Genomic DNA, 12106 nt, shown 5'->3' with positions numbered 1-12106 from the left:
TCGTTAATTCACCCACCACAAGCGACAGCAGGTCTGTTGGCAGGTGACATTCTCCTGCTGACATTGGTGCTTCTATCAGCATAACTTGTGTCGCTTGGAATGTCTTTTTCGCACTCCAGGCAACATAGATCGGGCCCACATAAGTGGTTGCGCAGACCTGGCCTACAAGTGACCACCCTGGGGCGATGAGAAAGCTGCTGCATGAACGTGTAGTGCTGTTGGAACCGAGGACACTGGGTCACCTGATCCAGTGGCCCTGCTGGGATGATTGATGCTTTCTCTCCGACTGCTGGGCTGGGACAGACGCTCTTATTCATCAGGGGCAGCTTGTGGCTGTGACAAACTAACAAACTCAACTGAACTAAAATCTAGTTAAAATTCACCCCCTATTTGAAGGTGGGTCTGGAGCATCCATGGCCTGAGAGGAGCTCCTAGGGGAGACAGGGACATGTTCTGATTGCCTCTAGGGCTGGATTTTCAAGTGCACAGTACTGCCGTTGGGACCAGGTTTTCAAAAGGGCTCAGAAGTGGGCACCCGGTGGGTGCAGAGCACTGTGGAAAGCCCAGCCCTTGTTTAGAGGCCTAAATGGAGCTTCTAAGGGCGGCTCCCCGCCCATGAGCTGCAGCCTGGGGAAGGAGTGAAGCGGGCAGGTACCAGTGCAGAGAGCTCCTTGAAGGCGGGCGACGTGCAGTTGAAGAGGTCGGGTTCCAGCCAGCCTCTCTCCTCATCGCAGCGGCGAATTGCTGCTCCTGAAAGAAGGGGCATTGCACGTTCACAACGAAAGACACAGGGCAGTTTTCCAGCTGGGTAGCACAGTGCCATTCCCAGAGCTATCTTACCCCGGGGTCAGGATCGCTCAGAACAGCCTGGGTGGTAACACCCACACCCTGGCCCGCTGAGGGGGGCAGCTGTTCCACCCATTCCGACTGCAGCAGGCATTCATCAGGGAGCCGCCCAGCCCTGGCAAGTCTCCTGCAAAGTGTCCCACTTTCACCCACGAGCTCGGAAAACTCATTTTCCGGCTGTGCGCTGCTTGGAAGCGGCTCCCTTGGGTGACTCCTGTGTGCAGTATGTGATTGGTGACCTGCGTCACACGGCGTGGCTGACTGGATGAGTCGCTTAGAGAGGAGCTGTCCTGGAACCTGCACCCCTAGCGTCAGGGCTGCAGCTGACTAAAGACTACGGGCAAAGTCCCCCTGGCGCTTGCATTTGCAGAAATCCATACTGGAAGTTGGGGTAGCTCAGTGGTTAGAGCACTGGCCTTGTAAACCCAGGGTTGTGAGTGCAGTCCTTGGTGGGGGGAGGCTTTCAAGGGTCTGAGGCAGGTTAGATATAAATAAATCTATCAGGCATGGGGATAGGTCCTGCTGGGAGCGCATCAGACTGGACTCAGTGACCTCTTGAGGTCCCTTCTAGTTCCTTGAGGTCTCTCTCTCTCTCTCATCCCCTTTGTCTATGCAGAACTTTTTTAACATGAGGCACAGCTAGAGTGGTGTAATTTTACTGCTTTAGTCAGACCAGTGTATCTCCCCAGGAGGCCTCACAGGTTCTGGGAAGAGTGTCCACACAGGGACTTACACCTGTATTATTATGCCAGTGTAGTTATGCCGGTAGCTGTCTCTGGCCATGTCCAAGCTGCCACTTTACTGCAGCACAACTTTCTCACTTGGGGACATCAGACAAAGCCCCCGACACAGCAAGTTGCAGTGCCATAAACCATGAACCCAATGCTGTTAGCTACCCGCCCCCAGGGAGGTGGCGTGAGTAAAGCGCTGGGAGAGCTCTCCACCGGCTCCTGCCATGGCCACACTGGCACTCTAAGGCACTGCTGCAGCAGCGCATGCCTGTCCTAAGTGCAGGCGCAGCCCACGCAGTGAGAGACTCCCCGAGCAGCCGCCAGCTCTCGCTCTGTGGATACGCAGGGCCTAGCACAGTAGGGCCCCGCTGCTGGCTGGAGCCTCGGACCTCCTGGAACAGAAATCACATGTATGTGCAAAACCAGCCCCTCCCCCAATCTCCTTATGCCCAGCCCCCAACAGGGCCCACATCATCCCTCCCCAAAGCAGCACAATAAGCAGCAGCAGCAGCAGCAGCAAGCGCATTGCCCATGGCACTGCAAGTCCCGCTGTCCTATGAGGCAGGCCCTACACCATCACCAAGGGGAGCTCCAGCACTGCCCCGGCAATGTCCTGAATGGGAGTAGCGCCCGCAGGAGACCAATGCTCAGCACGTCCGGGGCTCGACACACCGTGACCAGCGCACCTCACACTCACCACTGGGTCAGGGGCCTCAGCTCTGCTTTACTGATGGGCAAACTGAGGCTAGAGAGGGCAACCAACTTGCTGAGGTCACACGAGTTGGTGGGGAAGACAGGAGGAGAGCTCAGGAGTTCCCAGCCCAAAGGAGCTCCTATGGTCAGGCTCCCCAGGCCCTTCACCATCATCATCGTCAGTGCCACTACCATCCCCTACAGCTGAGCTGGGCAGACGTTTTCCCATATCTGGAAGGGGCACTGTCCAGAGACCTGGCTAGGGAAAGTTGGCAGGGGGCTGGGGAACCTCCTAAATAGCCAGGCGTGGCCCAACCCCACCCCTCATCCACCCTCCCCCAGGACCCCTCATCCTACTCCTCTCACTCTGCACCCTCAGGAATCCCTGCCACCCTCCCACTCCCCACACCCTGACCACCCTTCCAGGGCTCCCAGCCTCCAATCCAACATGCTGTGACCCCCTCCCCCCACCACCGCACTGTCTGGAGGGCCTGGGCTGGCAGTGCTGTGACCAGGCTGCCCAGGTGCTGGGGGTGGGGGCAGAAGGCGAGGGTGCCCCTGCATGCTGCTCTGCTCAGGAGTTGCGTTGGCTCCTCCTAGCAAGGCTGTCCTGACCCTGCTCCCCAGCGGAAGACTGGGGCCAGAATGAAAGGTCCAGCAGGCCACACATAGTCTGTGGATGCTAGTTTGCCCTCACTCTGCCCTACGGGCTTCTCCTTCTCCTTCTCTTCCACATTGCCAATTGCAGCAGCTGCCCAGGCTGGAGACAGAAGGTGGTAGAAGCAAGCAGCTAAGGGGAAGTGGCTCTCCCTGACCTGTGCTTCTTGCCATCCCTTTAGCAGGAGATAGAGCCTCTACCCCTGCAGCAATCCCGGTGGGCTGGATGAGTGGCCATATTTTGGGTGGCGCCTGCAGAACGTTCTCAGTCACTGGGCTTCTTTATCAAGGCTCCTGCTATGATGTGCTAACTAGAGAATGGCCCTTAGACAACGTGGCTTGGGAGGAAGAGTTGGGGGCTGCTCTACTTCTCCTGGAACACGAGACATGGTGAAGCTGGGATGAGTTTCAGTAATTCCCAGTTGCTCTGTCCCAAGGGCCATAAGCCAGCCTGCCAGGCACAGAGAGCTCCTTTCTGATAGCTCTTGGCTTCTGCTCCTCACGTGCCCCAAAGGAACTTCTGTCTCGGCCACACACGGCCCCCGCCTTGATCAACCCACATAGGTTCCTCCTACGGTCACTTCTTTCCATGGACTCTCTAGGGGCCTTTCACCTGTGTTCCCTGCAAGACTGCAGCTCCTTTCCTCTGGTCTGAAGGGAAGTGCCCATTAGCCTTCGATGCCCATCACAGCCTGAGAACCAACCATTCCGGTCAAAGCCTAAACCAGTGAGCTCCTCTGTGGCCAAGACCCACTCTCCCATCCCCCAGGGACAGTGGCACTCAGAGATCCCAGCTCTGCAGGTTCTTGGGCCCCCGGAGCAAATGAGATAGTGCAAAGGCAGCATGACAGAAGGGGTGGGATGCAAGGAGAGCCATGTACAGCTGCAGCTGAATCTCTGCAGGTTAGTTTGCCCGGGGAGAGGTGAGGCAATCGAGGGCAGCCAAGGGCACAAGAGAGCCGATGCGAGGTGCAGCGTTAGTAACGGGGTCAGCAGCCCTGGAAGCATAGGGCCTCAGGCAGGGAGAGAAGAACGAAAAGCCCCATGGAGCAGCCCTTGCAGCAGACAGCACAGGAACCGGGACAACAACAGGTCCTTACCTGCACCCCGCAAACCTAATCAGGAGGGAGCGAAAATGGGGAAGAGAAGTGACACGGTTAGGAGCTCGAATCCAGCGTGGGAGAATAATGCACATCCCTGGGGAAAAGCCCAGCAGAGGGGAGCAGCTGGGACTGCCCTTCTGGGCTCAGAACCACCCTGGATTCCCAGAAGCCTGTGACTCCCATCTCCCACTGGCCGGGAGCTTGCTGCCCTGCCTTTCTCATGTGGCACTCTCCAACGATAGGCACAGCTGTATCGCTACGGTGTGCTCTAGCTGGGGAGGCCTTTGAAGTCTGCTCAGGAGCTGGGGCAGAGCAGGGCTGTGTCCTGGCTGTGCAGGGGTGGCCAACAGGGCCACCTCAGACCCCTGTTTGCTTCCAGGTGCTGTCTAAGGTGCTAAATGTCATTTCCGTGGCCTGGGCTGCAGCTCTCTTCCTCTGCGGCATCGTGGCAGGTACAGCTGCTGGGCTGTCCTGCTCTTTGCGCTAGGGTTGAATTCAAGGAGGAGGGGGCAACAGGACCTTACGGGCACAGAACCTTCCTCTGCACCTCAGGGCATAGTGCTAGAAGTGGCTGCTCAGTCAGCAGTGGCTGCAGTGACAGGTGGGGGTGCAGGGCTGGAGGGAGGGCCGGTTCCCAGGAGTTTTGGCCCCTCCTGCTCTTTGTAGAAGTGATGTTTCTGGGCCTATGCCCAGGCTGCTCACAAAGGGCTCCTGCACTCCTCTGTTTTAAGATGACCCCCAGAGATGATCCAATTGTACCTCAATGTGAGGTTGCAGCCTCACCCCGTCTGGAACAGGGTCACTGCAGATCTCCTATGTTCTCACAGCTTCTCCTGCTCTCTGTTTTACGAAACAGTACATCTCCCCTCTGGGACAGCGTCAGGCCAGAGGGCTACAGACGAGTGACTGAGGGGAGATATATTAGCCCTAGGTTGAATAAGTTTCTGTTCCCAGAATAAACAAGCAAGGGTTGATTCAGAATCAGCAGGCACATGCTGGAAGCAATCAGGATAATTAGGCCAATTAAGAGGCTGGCAGACTCAAGGGAGTGAGGTTAAGCACAGAACAGCTGGAACCAATGAAGGACCAGCTGAGACTGGCAGTAAAAAGGCTTCTCTTCTGCTGGCTTGGTGCTGGGTGAGACGTGGAGGAGCTGTGGAGAGGAGCAAGTGTGAGCAGGGGCCAGAAGGAAGAGGCTGCAGTAAGGAGGGCTCTGGGGACTGCTCTAGGGAAGTGGTCCAGGGGATCATCACTGTCAGGCAGCTGAAACTTGAAGACATTACTGAGAGCTGCTATCAGAGTCCCTGGGCTGGAGCCCAGAGCAGAGGACAGGCCTGGGCTCCCCCCATCCTCTACACAGCACAGGAGAAGGACTGATCTGGTGGAGGGGTTTGTCCTGCCTGAAGCACTTGGAGGGGCAGCTGAGACTCAAGAGCTGGTCTCCTCTCTTTTCCCCATGCTGGCCAATGATGAGAGCAGCTCACCAAAATGGCTAGCTGGTCTCTAACCTGGGGGCCGCTGTGAGCCTCTCAGGCAAACAATGCACCAAAAAGCACAGGACCTACCCACCTAGAGAAGCAGCTTCCTTGCACCTCAAATTACAGTTCTCTGCACCTGAAAGCCAGAGACTCAGGACTCCACAGCTCCAAACCCGACAACCCAGCACCTCCTAACTGCCCAGGGCAGTGCTAGCAGCAGGCACTGGACTGTGGGAGGTTCAGCACCTTGCTGTGGGCTGAGGGGTTTCATCTCTCTGAGGGGACAAGGCAGGATGGTCTCCTGCCATGTGTCCCTCTGCAGCCTTCCCATGAGGACCACTTACCCAAGGAGCCTTTGGGACAAGGCACTGTAGCAGGGAGCCCAAACTTGGTCTGAGGCCACCAGACGCCAGCTCTCAGGGCTTTAGGGCAGCCGTCATAGAGCACTGCAAATGGGAAGGAAGGAGCTGGTGTTACGCGTGAGCCGAGGGGAGGCGTGTATCCCAGCAGGGCGTCCTGCAGGAGCACATCAAGGGCAGGGAGGATGTCCCAGGGTGCAGGGAGCTTTGGCCGACACCCTCCCTAGGTCTAGTGCCTGAGCTCAGCATGAGGCCTTGCTGCTCTGGCTCCATGTCGCTGTCCCACGCAGAACACACGTGTCCCTCCAAACTCACCCTCGCAGCCGCTTGGCGTCACCTCTGCAAAAGGGCTGTCGCAGCTATTGCACTGTCGACCGATCACTCCAGGCCTGCAGTGGCACTGGCCCATTTCCGGGTCACATGACCGGGAGGAGGACCCAGCGGGGTAGCAGTCGCAGGGCAGACAGGTGTCGCTCCCTTTGGGACGGTAATGGAACTCCTGCAGGAGAGGGGCAGGGAAGGCGGCTAGACACGCGAATCAGGGGAGGGGGTGGCAGGGTGGAAGGGCCCAAGGGGGAGAGTGAGAAGCCTGGTAAGTCAGGGGTGGGGCACAGTGGGAAGGGGAGGGGGACCAGCCAGATAGGAAGAGCGGTGAGGGGAAGAGGCACCTAAATTTCAGCTTAACATTGCGCTGGCTGAGCACAGCCTCAGCGTGGGACTCAGGGCCACCCTCAGGTTGGCAGGGCAGCAGCCTGTGCAAAGCGAGCCAGGCAGGGGCTCCCCCAGCTTCTCCCAACTTACATACAGGCCCCCCAGTTCTGGGCAGAGGCACGTCCCCGTCCCACCTCCCAAGCAGCAGGAGGGCCTGAAACGCAGCGTTCCCTGCACAGCAAGGAGGGCTAGGCTGTGTTCCCTGTCAGCTGTGCTTGTGGGCGGCTGCTCAGGACAGAATCAGGTGCTGCCCAGCTCATTAGCAGAGCAGCCGCATGCACCCAGCCTGTGTTTCTATGGTGGTGCACATCCGCACAGGCCTCGGTGCACATAACAAAATTTGTTCCCCCCAGGGATGGAAAAAGTTAGCGGGAACACTGCTCAGGGAATTCATGCGCTGCCCCAGCAGGCCGGTGATGGCATCACGCAGGACTTGGGACAGGGACTCCAGCTGGTGCTGGCGGGCTGGGTGTGTGCGAGGGGCGCAGGGCATTGAAGAACAGGTCGGGGTGGGGGGAGGGCCAGGGTGTGGATGCCTGCGGCTGGGTGAGAGGAGGGGTGTGCTGCGCAGCTGCCCCCCACCTTGCAGTGGCACTGCCCGTTGGTTTTGTTACAGTCGGCGTCAAAGCCCTTGCTCACGTCGCAGTTACAGGGCCCGCAGGTCGGGTTCCCCCACCAGCCCTTCGGGCACTGTTGGTCCATCCTGAGGAAAGAAACCAACAGTCACCTCACAGCCTTCCCCCCAGACACACCCCCGAGTGCTCACCCGGGAGCAGAGTCTGTTTCTCGGCTGGGCCCCGCCCCCGGAGGCAGCGGGATTTAGCGGGAAAGACTCGCGGTGCACTTGAGCAGCCCCATGTACAGCAGCTCTGATGGGTGCCAAGGAGAGAAGGATCTAACCCTCCCTCGGCCACAGGGAGAGAAAACGCCCCCGGGGCCTGTGAGAGGAGCAGAGTGAGGTACAGGGAGGGAGAACCCAGACCACCCTCCCTCTCTCCACCAAAGCCAGCACACCTATAGCCGCGGTTGCACCAACAAGTGCACGCTCGAGACTGGCCAGTAGGGGGCGCTGCTGGCCAGGCGAGCCAGGTGAGGGAACAGCGCATGCTGGACCCAACACCCGCTCGTGCATATCCTGCTGCTGCAGCTTATTCTCCACCTGCGGTCACCACCCTCCTTTGCAGAGAGTTCCCCACTCACCATTGGTAACACTACAAAGGAGGGAGGCTGACATCAGCGGGGCAGTAACGAGCGGTGGCTGATTCCAACCCCCAACTTCAACACCAGCCCCCTCCAAGCACCTGGATCCCTGTGAGAGGCCCGGAGGCTGTTGCTGGGAACGGAGCCGAGCTCGGCCAAGGCGGGGCTGCCCTCGGGCTCACCTGTGCTCACAGTACTGCCCAAAGTGGTCTCCTCCGCACTCACACACATAGCCCAGGGGAGAGCCTGGCTTCCGGCGACACACCGACTTGTTCTTGCAGGGGTTCAGGTGGCACGCGTCCACGCAGCCCCCGCCGTAGTACCCTGAGGAGGGACACAGAGACCTTCACGACAGGGAGCGAGACACTGCAGCTTCCCAAGGAGACCCTGGGAAAATGCAGCTGCTGCGGCAGGGGCACCAAGGGGAGGGAGTCTGTTCAGGTGGATCACAGGGCGTTGTGCTCCCCAGTGAGCCAGAACCAGACCCCCTGATGCCGCTTGCTGAAGGGACTTCCGCTGTCTGGCTGCAACTGGAATTTAGCCTCCCAAAGAGAGCGAGCTACCGAGTGACCCAGTCCTCCTGGGCTACGTCTACACGTGCAGCCAACATCGAAATAGCTTATTTCGATGTTGCGACATCGAAATAGTCTATTTCGATGAATAACGTCTACACGTCCTCCAGGGCCAGCAACGTCGATGTTCAACTTCGACGTTGCTCAGCCCAACATCGAAATAGGCGCTGCGAGGGAACGTCTACACGTCAAAGTAGCACACATCGAAATAGGGATGCCAGGCACAGCTGCAGACAGGGTCACAGGGAGGACTCAACAGCAAGCCGCTCCCTTAAAGGGCCCCTCCCAGACACAGTTGCACTAAACACCACAAGATACACAGAGCTGACAACTGGTTGCAGACCCTGTGCCTGCAGCATAGATCCCCAGCTGCCGCAGAAGCAGCCAGAAGCCCTGGGCTAAGGGCTGCTGCCCACGGTGACCATAGAGCCCCGCAGGGGCTGGAGAGAGAGCATCTCTCAACCCCCCAGCTGATGGCCGCCATGGAGGACCCAGCAATTTCGACGTTGCGGGATGCGGATCGTCTACACGGTCCCTACTTCGACGTTGAACGTCGAAGTAGGGCGCTATTCCTATCTCCTCATGAGGTTAGCGACTTTGACGTCTCGCCGCCTAACGTCGAAGTTAACTTCGAAATAGCGCCCGACGCGTGTAGACGCGACAGGCGCTATTTCGAAGTTGGTGCCGCTACTTCGAAGTAGCGTGCACGTGTAGACGCAGCTCTGAGGTGCTGGCCCAGGGAGCATTGCCGGGGTGGAAATAGCCCCCTGGCTGGTGGTGGAAGGAGAGAGAAGACACAAGCCAAACACAGGGGAAGGGGAGAAGAAATAGAATAGTGAGAGAAGGGGGACAGGGAGTGAAAGGAAGCCAGAGCTGCCTGCTGCTCTGCTGGATGGGCCCTACCTGGCTGGCACACGCAGGAGTAGCTCTGCCACTCATCCCTGCAGATGCTGTTAGCAGAGCAAGGGCTGGAGTCACAGGGGTTGGGCACGCTGCATCCTGCCTCCACATTCAAAGCTCTGCTGGGCTTGGGTAACGCCATCCCAGCGGGCGTGTCACCTAGGCGCACCCCCTGCAAACCGAGGCAGATGTGCGTGGTAAAGCCAGGTTCATTTGGGCCTCAGTGACAGGAGACGGCCTGTGGGGCCCAGGTCGGCTCTCAGGCAGGAATCCTGGCTCCACCCTTCTGGTTCCACGAGGCTCCAGTCAGCAAAGCTGACCCCAAAGCTCTGAGAAGAGCAGCCATACAACCGAGCTCCCCAGGGCTCTGCCGAGTCACCCAGCAAACACTGCTAGGCTGCTCCCCTGCCTTGCTGCTCCACCCACATGTCACCACCCATTCCGGCAGGACTCCCCCAACACAGGCCCGAAGCACGGCCACAGGACTCTGGGTGCAGCCCCTGGGAGTGGAGGGCCCTGGACTGGATTTCTGTGTGCATCTGGAATGGGAGCAGCCTCGACAGCTGGGGCTGGGGACTCCCCTTTCCTACCTCTAACTCCCGCCCACCGTGGGAGGCAGCTGGAGCTGAGCACTTACCTGTATGCAGCCCGTCAGGCCACTCTGCACCTCGCCAGACCCTGGGATCCCCCCAATGTGAAGATGCTTCACCTTCAGCCCATGCAACTCATTTCCAACAACCACCGTGTCCTGCAAAAGAGGCCAAAAACGGAGCTTCACCCAGCCACTCCTGGGTCCCCAACCTGGGTCACTGGGGCTTCATGGTCCCTTCTTGCTCCACACCACCCCACTGTTCAGAGATCCAGTCAGTTACTTGGGGCCAAACATGACCCGCTGCCAGTGGGAAGCACATCTGCAACCCCTTGACGACAGAGCGGTGGCGCCAGAGATCACATGCCTCACAGGCAGGACCTCAGCCCTCCTGGAGTCAATTTGCTGGCTGGGGCCGTGAGGCTACAGACCTGGTAAAGCCCAAAGTCCAGGCTGACTGTGATGATATAGCGAGAGTCACGCCCACTGCGAACATCCCGCAACTCCAGCTGCAGGTCGTGCCACTTCCCGTCACTCAGGTGCATCTGGTCCAGGAGGAGCTTGGTGGTGTGCCCAGAGCCTCTGCTCACCACGAAGGACAGCACGCCAGAGTCCAACTGAGGAGACGAGGAGCCAATGACCCAAGGGGTGAGCAAGGCCCATGCCAGCTCAAGCTTCCTCCCCACATCCCCTCGTGCACGCTGTATGTGGGGCAGGGACCCCGGCACGGCCTCACACACATCCCGGCCCTGCAGCAGCCAAGAATCTGCTGCAGTGTGTCAACCCTAGTGCTGCATTAGACAGGAAGGTAGGTCCCAGGGACCTGCCTCTGACAACCCAAGCATAAGTCTCTGCTCCAGGGCCACCAAGAGGCAGGCTCCCTCCGCCTTCAGTGAGCAGACGTTCCTTGGGAGCCCTGCTGCATGTGGCTGCGGTGGCAGTACCTGGCAGAGGAGGGTGGTGTATTGGCCAGCGTGAGCCTGAAGCAGCACCCCGTCCAGCTGGTGCGTCCGGAACGCCAGCCCCACATGCCACGGCAAGGAGATCTTCACCTCGTTCTTGAAGTCCCAGGACAGGACGCTGTTGCCATGGAAATAGTGAGCATGGAGCATGGCTGGAAGGGAAAGCAGGAGCATGAAGCCGGGGGAGGTTTGGCGTAATGTGGGGAGCACTGAGTCCTGCCCAAGGCCTTCTCTCAGACTTCACTCGGCAGGGGAGACTAGATGGGTCAGTCTTTGCAGGGTCCAAGCAGGTGGAAGCCCAGCTGCACCTCATGCCAGCAAGGGGCAGGAAGTTCCACGCGCTGCCCCCCGCAGGAGACCCCAGCCTTGGAGGGGTGTTATTTATTTGTCTTTTCCAACCTCTGCTGCACCTGTTGCCAGGGCAACTGTCCATTTCTCTTCTGGGAAGTAAAGCTCAGTGCTGGTGACATTCCAGAATCACAGGACTCTACATCTGGAAGGGACCTCATGAGGTCATCAGGTCCAGTCCTGCCCTCACAGCAGGACCAGGCACCATCTAGAGTCTCTAGACCACCCCTGATAGGTGTCTGTCTAATCTCCTCTTAAAGATCTCACTCACGCACCGCAGCGCCCTGGTGGAGAGCGAGTCCTGCTGCTACAAGGGTGAGACCAGGCAGGGCCTTCAGCCCCACCAGGTCCTTCTCACCCGAATGTTCAGGCTTCTTGTGGAGCAATTGCAGGCCAATGCTTCCCTGGTGTGTCCTCAGCCTGCTGCTTCCAGGGGTCACTCACCCAGTCTGCAGTCCTTGCCCCCGAAGCCCACGGGGCACTCGCAGGAAAAGGTTCCCCAGCCCACCAAGCAGGTGCCTCCGTTCTTGCAGGGGTTGGAATCACAGAAGGTATGTTTGGCGTGGCATCCTGGGGATGTTGCAGACACACGGCCAAGGCAGAGAGAGGAGGGGAATGTTATTTGCAATGGTTTGGCCCTGGCTTCATCTCCCAGCAAACACCCTGAACACCCAGATAGGGAGAAATCTCAGCAGCTCCTCAGAGCAACCAAAGGGGGAAGCTGCAGCTGAGATCTCTGCAGAGTCATCATGCTCTGCCTCCAGCCCAGTAATCACGGCCCCTCACTGTGTGACAAGGCAGCAGAGAGCTAGAGTGACTTTTTCCAGGGAATCACCCAGGACCCTCAAGGACAGGCTGGCTTGGCATTGCCCAGAGGTGCTACCAGACGTAAAGCTCCTGAATGGTGCGGCAATGCAAAACACTATTGGGGTGAGGCCAGGGGCTCTTTGTGAGATA

The 12106-nt window shown here is 58.7% G+C and overlaps 1 protein-coding gene across 1 annotated transcript in view; it reads right to left on the bottom strand.

Annotated features, from left to right (window-relative positions):
- Positions 1-12106, bottom strand: part of CELSR3 (cadherin EGF LAG seven-pass G-type receptor 3) — a 74979-nt gene that overhangs the window by 24837 nt on the left and 38036 nt on the right. Inside the window, 10 exon segments of the mRNA XM_075004885.1 lie at positions 656-750; positions 5853-5954; positions 6183-6366; positions 7161-7281; positions 7961-8102; positions 9254-9422; positions 9888-9998; positions 10271-10456; positions 10784-10953; positions 11594-11719. Of these exon segments, the coding sequence (XP_074860986.1) occupies positions 656-750; positions 5853-5954; positions 6183-6366; positions 7161-7281; positions 7961-8102; positions 9254-9422; positions 9888-9998; positions 10271-10456; positions 10784-10953; positions 11594-11719 (1406 nt within the window).

This window comes from Carettochelys insculpta, chromosome 11 (genome assembly GCF_033958435.1).
Source record: "Carettochelys insculpta isolate YL-2023 chromosome 11, ASM3395843v1, whole genome shotgun sequence".
Classification (NCBI taxonomy): Eukaryota; Metazoa; Chordata; order Testudines; family Carettochelyidae; genus Carettochelys; species Carettochelys insculpta.
This window is presented reverse-complemented; position numbering and strand designations above follow the sequence as displayed.